This window comes from Melopsittacus undulatus, unplaced genomic scaffold (genome assembly GCF_012275295.1).
Source record: "Melopsittacus undulatus isolate bMelUnd1 unplaced genomic scaffold, bMelUnd1.mat.Z mat_scaffold_505_arrow_ctg1, whole genome shotgun sequence".
Classification (NCBI taxonomy): domain Eukaryota; kingdom Metazoa; phylum Chordata; class Aves; order Psittaciformes; family Psittaculidae; genus Melopsittacus; species Melopsittacus undulatus.
Genome location: NW_022994377.1, coordinates 43,428 through 49,427, shown reverse-complemented (window position 1 = coordinate 49,427; position 6,000 = coordinate 43,428). Strand labels below are relative to the sequence as shown.

Here is a 6,000-nt window from a genome sequence, read left to right as displayed (position 1 = left end):
GTGGCTGGAACTCGAAGCAGAGGACTGGAGAGTCTAGTACATAATATACAACCTGGAGATTATGTATACATAAAATCTTTCAGACCACAGAGGAAGAAGATCTCGAACCAAGGTAGAAGGGGCCGTTCCAAGTATTACTCACAACTTTCACTACTATCAAAATTAGAGAACAAAGCGTCTGGATTCAAAAAGGCTCCAAAAGCTCCCTGGAAAATCACATCGAACGGTAATAACAGAAGGGCAGTACAAGTGCTGCACATACTACATGAAGCTTGGCCTAATTAGGTGTATACCTGGCTGCTAGTGTCCGTTTGGTGTACACCCACAAGAGGCAACAGGCATCCTGTGGTTTACAGTCACAGGGGACAGTGAGCATCTTGTGGTTTGGGTCCGCAAGACACAGTGGATGTCTTGTACAAAAAGGTTTTAGGTGTAAAACAAGAGGCAGCGGGCGTCCTATGGTTTACAATCACAGGAGGCAGTGGGCATCTTGTGGTTAGGGTCCTGCAAGACACAGTGGGTGTCTTGTAGAAAAAGTTTTGGTTTTTAAGCAGCAAGCATCTGGTGGTTTGAGTCCTGCAAGATACAGTGGGTGTCTTGCAGAAAAGGTTTTGAGGATTTCAAAGGTATGTGCTGCATGAACGTAATCTGACCATTCTGAATCAATCCATGCTAAGCTGGGAAAACTGCAGGAGAATATGCAAAAGCTTAAAATTGTTGGAAGTGGATTGGATGAGGAGTTACTGAATGGTTCAGAGATATACTTAACCAAGGCCTTCTCCAGGTAACATGGATAGGTCTGTCATAAATAATAGAGTAAAAGAATTTACTCACTTTATAGAAAAAGGGGGGACTGATACACGGGTAACCAATGTACAGGGGGTAATACAGAAAAATTGTACAAGGGAGTTAAAGGAATTCCTTTGCTTAAACAAAAGTATTGTCTGTCCTAAATACCTGTCATTGCCATCTTGCCAAGGCATTGATTACTGCTGGAGGGGAAGAAACAGATGCTAATTCTACTGACAAAAGCAGATGAAAGGTCCTGCTGATAGGCGGCAGGAGAGGCAGACTGGGCGATCAAGCCTTAAGACCATGACAAAAACACAGATGTTTGTTCCTACTGATAAGCGGCAGGAGAAGCAGACTGGGCGCCGACTAACCCTAAATCCATGTCTGAAGATTAAAAGGTGTAAAGGTTAAGAAGAGGAAGACTCATTTACTTCATCTTGAAGACCCCTGCCCACAGGAGGAAGACTCATTTACTTCATCCTGAGACCCCATCCCATGATCAGAAGGGGCACTGCGCAAGTGCAAAGGACCTTCTGGCTCATTATAATACGAAGCGGGGATAGATAATAAATATGTATAGGCGGATTGAGCAACCTCATGTCTATGTATACCTTAAGAGAATAAGTGTAAAGGGACAACCACCCTGAGGTGTGCATGCTTTGCAGGAGCTATCCCCATGCACCTCAGCGCTGAATAAAAGCATACCTACTTTATAACTTTAACTAGTTGTGGAGTCTATCCGCGTATCAATGGACACTGTTCCCGATGCCCTCGGATCAGTGTCCCCTCTGCACCCCCCCCATTCCCTTCTTGTGCTCCCTCCCTCTCCCCGCCAGGAGCATCCTCGCCCCGCCCTTCGCCTCTGTGCTCGGCGCCATCTTGGGGCGCACAGGGCCGCGGTCTGGCCCTGACCTCCGCAGCTCTGCTCTCTCCCCCCCGGCTCCCTCGGGCAGCTCCCCAGAGGGATCCAGCCTGGTTCTGTCCCTCCGGAGCTGTCAGCGCCCGAGGATGGAGGGGTCGTGCCGCCCTCTTGCCGACCTTAGGGCTAATGGAGTCGGCACAGGCTGGGGGGGGGCACAGTCTGTGTGGCTGCCCCGGCTCCTCACTTCGGGGTCCATCAAACACTCCCTTGCTGCCTTCCAGGTTTCCTGCTCTTGCAGGGCCTTCCGCAGAGCCTGGATGACTCTCCCCCATGACTGAAGATGTTTCCCACTACCTGAGGACATTGTCTCCTCAGCTAATGCATGAGTACATTTATCCCAAGATTCTGGGGCATGAAGGATCCCGGGATTGGGGAACAGTGGGAGGTGGGAGGACAGCTGCAGTGTACTGGCAGGTGGGGATAGTGTAAAGGGACAACAACCCTGAGGTGTGCATGCTTTGCAGGAGCTATCCCCATGCACCTCAGCGCTGAATAAAAGCATACCTACTTTACAACTTTAACTAGTTGTGGAGTCTATCCACGCATCAGCTGCATACCTTTGTTCTCAGTGAAGATTTATCACTCATACTAAAACCAAATCCTTAAGCCAGTGAAAAGGAGATGAAAAGTAATACAAATAAAAAACCTGCAGTAAAATAGAAACAAGTAAACATGATGTCTCTAATCCAATATTTCCTCTGGGCACTAGGCAGCTCTTAGGGGCTGTAGGACTGCTGCAGCAGGATTGCTTGTTCAGCCTGGAGAATGACAAGGTTTTAGGGGAGAATTCTCTGAGTGAAACCTGATGCATTTCTCCCAGAACACCCTGAAACTGCCTCTTCTCTGCTTTCAGGAAGACTTTTGGCAGATCCCTTCCACGAGCTCTGGTTGATGCAGGCTGAGGGTGTCACTGGAAGGAAGGGGCTCTGCTGGGGGCTCTGGCAGAGCAAGTCCTGCCCTCCAGCAGTGAGGAAAGAGGAACATGGGGGGAGCACGTCCGGGGGTTTTGTGTCAGGTGAAATTCACACGAGATATCCCAAGAGCTTTTCGGCAGATCCCATCTGTCCATCAGCTTTGGTCTCAGCTGCCCTCTGCTGGCTCTGTCAGCAGGAAGATGACTTCCCCCAGACTGCTCCAACACACAGCCCTTGGAGTGCAGGGACCCTGCTTGGAAGGACAACCCTGGGTGCCCCCGGCTGCACACCTGGCTGCACAGCCCTGAAACCACCCCCAGGAGAAGGCAGCCATCACATACACCCCTTTGATGGTGCAGTGGGGAATCTGATGCTCCTCCAGCCCCGCCACTGGGAAATTAAAAGGGAGAGCTCACAAGCCCCTGGCAGCCCCAAGGAGCTGTGCCAAGGACTGTTGGTGACCCACACCCGCTGCCTGCAGGCTGCCCTGTAGCCATGTCTGCGGGTGCTCTACCCATCCCCAACGGACCTTCCCGCACACCCTACTTTGGAGACAGATCTTCTACACCACTCTGATCTGACAAACCATGGATCCCTCCTCCCCCATTCCTCCTCTTTATTGGTGTTCTTCTCTGGTTTCAGTTGAGGTTTTCTGGTTCTGCCATCTTTCCATGAGCCTGCACTCGATAAATGCAGGTGTAGTCTGGGTACCCCCAGTTGCTCTTCACAACCAGTTTGATGTGTGAAAAGGCTCTGTGTGTGTTCTGTGAAGAGAGAGACAAAAAACCTGAGGCATTAAGTGTGACAGGGCAATTGATGTTTCTGCCCCTGCCAGCCCTGCTCCTGCTCAGGAGCAAGCTTCCAAAAGTGGGTAGGAGTGGCTGTAGGCATCTGAGGCTCACTGCTGGTACCGGGGCTTCTGCAGAGCCTGGAGGAATGGGAAGGGAGAAGGCACCCTCTGCAACCTGGCCTGCTGGGGACTGCGCCTCCTTCCCTTTGCCCCTTTCCCTCTACAGCTTGCTCTGTGCTGACAGAGAGGCTGGGGAGGTCCTCCTATGCGTGAGACACTTGGTGTGAAACCCCATGAAGTGCTCGATATCCTCTCTGCCTTCCTCCTGGCAGGTGTGAGGGCAGCAGGAGAAAAGACACGTGTTGTGCTGGGAGGAAAGGACACTGCCCAGCCTGTCAGCAGGCCACGGGGTGCAGTGACAATGCTGCCCTGGCAGCTTTCCCCCCAAGGCATCCCTATTTTTCCTGGCACAAAGATGTTGCTTTGGTGGAGAGGCCACGTGTGCAGCTGGCTCTGCTGAAGGCAGCAGCTGCACCAGGGCTCTCTCAGCACTTCAGCTCCCACAGGAACAACCCTGCCCTTGCAAACCCGTTGCTGCTACCACCACCACACGCTACTCAGTCCTCCCAACTCCACCAGGCCTCCTGGGCAGTGCTCTGGGCCCCTGTGCCAGGGGAGAGAGCATTCACGCTCTTCCTCCCACGGCCTTGCAGGCACTCCTGGTTTTCTCCTGGGCAGCTTGCCCTCGTGCATGGACCGTACCTTCAGAGGGAAGGTCTGAAGGGCCTCTTTTGCCACGTTGTACTCGAACATCCCAAGGAGAGTTTCTTCTTCTCTGTCTGCATTCAATCCCTCCAGGGAAAAGCACAGGGAGGAAGGAGAGAAGCTCAGACTTGTCCCAACAAAGAGGATGTTTGTATGTGCTGGATCAGCACATACTGCATGGGCTGTTATCTACTCAGCCTCTCCTGGGGCTCTAGCAGCAGTTAAGCACTGTCTCCACCTTGTGTTTTATTCAAGAGCCCTGAGGTGCTCTCCCCAGAATGAGTCTTGAGAGGGATGGAACCTCCAGACCCCCTGAAGTATCCTGCAAGTGCATTGCAGAGCTTAGGAGAAAGCAGTACCCGAACCTCCAAGGATGCACAGAGCAAGCAAGTTCCAGTCACCGCTATTCCTGGGGGCCACATGCCAGGCAGAAGCACGGAGCAGAGACTTACAAACACAGCCATGTCTCGGGGGGGCGCTGGTGACGGTCCCAGATGGAGAGACCTCTTTGTAGATGTGCTGCACACTGACAGCAGTCAGATGGACTCGTGCTGCCAACCTGATGACCACCTGGCCCTGTTGCCCTTGTAAAGGCCAGCAGTTTCCTGGCGACATATCCGACTGCAATCAGAATGTGAGAGCAAGGAAACGTGAGCCCATGCTCAGTTCAACACAGCTGCTCATTGTAGCTTGAAGCACAGGTGCTGGTGTGTCTGTGGGGTCTATTCCAGCTTGCAAATGATGCACGTGTGAGGAAATGGACAAAAGCAGCAGCCCCTCAGTATTATGGAAAGAGGAGAATACCTGTCACTAAGCCAACCTAGTCAGGGCCTTACAGATACAGCTCTCTGCCCAGTGGCTCTGCAGAGGACCCCCTGCCTCCCACCCCACAAAAGTACTGTTAGAGGTGAGTATGGAAATGAGGTCACCAGGGAGTAAGTCATTCCCCCAGCTGTGCCTGAGGACTGTGGGCAAGATGCAGTAGTTGAGCTCTGTTCCCCTCCGGAGGGGAACCACTGCTTTCTGTCAAGCCCAGGCCTGAGTTCAAGCTTTGGATTCAGGCAACAGATCAGCACTGTGGGCTTGAGCATTACCATTGGACTGAGAGGACAACCCCTAAGGTCAGTCCCCAGCTTTGCAGGAAGGAAACATGCACTGGTGATTTCTGCTGCAATACCTTTAAAATCGTATCAGGAGGGTTGAAAGTGTGGAAGAACCATACAACCTTGCACACCCAATTGTCTTTGCAGTCATATGTCTTCGAAGTTCTCTGCATGTCAATGACAGCACCTGTAAGGAAGGGAGAGCAGGTGACTGCAAGAGGCCACAGACCAGGAGGACGCTGTGCTCAGAGCCTCTTTTTGATGCTGCTGGATGGCTCCATGTCTGTCAGTCCTCTCCTCATCTCCATGCAGGCAGGGGTGCCTAGCTGTGCAGCATGACAGCACCCATATGCCTGGTGTCTGCTCCTCTCAGCACCACAAGCAGAAGGTCTGGGGGTGCTGGTGAATGACAGCAGACCAAAGCCAAGGGCTTGCTTTGCTGTGTGGACAATACAGGATAACCCCTCCATTCCCTTTCCAAATACAGTGATGAGGAAGGGAGCCCCTCCATCAGCCCTGGAATGGGGAGGGGGGGGGGGGCAGTGCCAGTGGCACCTGTGCAGAGGTGGGACCAGGAGGGAATCCAAGAGAGCCACTGCCACAGACCTGCTCTCGGACCTCATGAAGGTCCCCTGCTTTCAGCTCCCCTGCTTTGGAGAGCAGAACCTGGAGGACATCTTCCTCTGGGGAGTGCTACAGACAAGCACATGGCAA

General features: G+C 52.5%; 1 protein-coding gene across 1 annotated transcript; it reads right to left on the bottom strand.

Moving 5' to 3' along the window:
• Positions 1-3,253: 3,253 nt before the first annotated feature.
• Positions 3,254-4,783, bottom strand: LOC117438623 (sperm-associated antigen 4 protein-like). The gene is made up of 3 exons (XM_034074074.1): positions 4,636-4,783; positions 4,181-4,270; positions 3,254-3,392 (listed from the first exon to the last, which is right to left on the bottom strand). Exons 1-3 carry the CDS (start codon positions 4,645-4,647, stop codon positions 3,267-3,269), a joined length of 228 nt encoding a protein of 75 aa, XP_033929965.1. The 5' UTR covers positions 4,648-4,783; the 3' UTR covers positions 3,254-3,266.
• Between the last annotated feature and the right edge of the window lie 1,217 nt (positions 4,784-6,000).

Bases quoted from the DNA above. Each gene is read 5' to 3' on its own strand.
- LOC117438623 (XM_034074074.1), bottom strand. The intron at 3,393-4,180 runs GTACGGTCCATG...CTCTCTTCACAG, and splicing joins TTCAGACCTTCCCTCTGAAG to AACACACACAGAGCCTTTTC.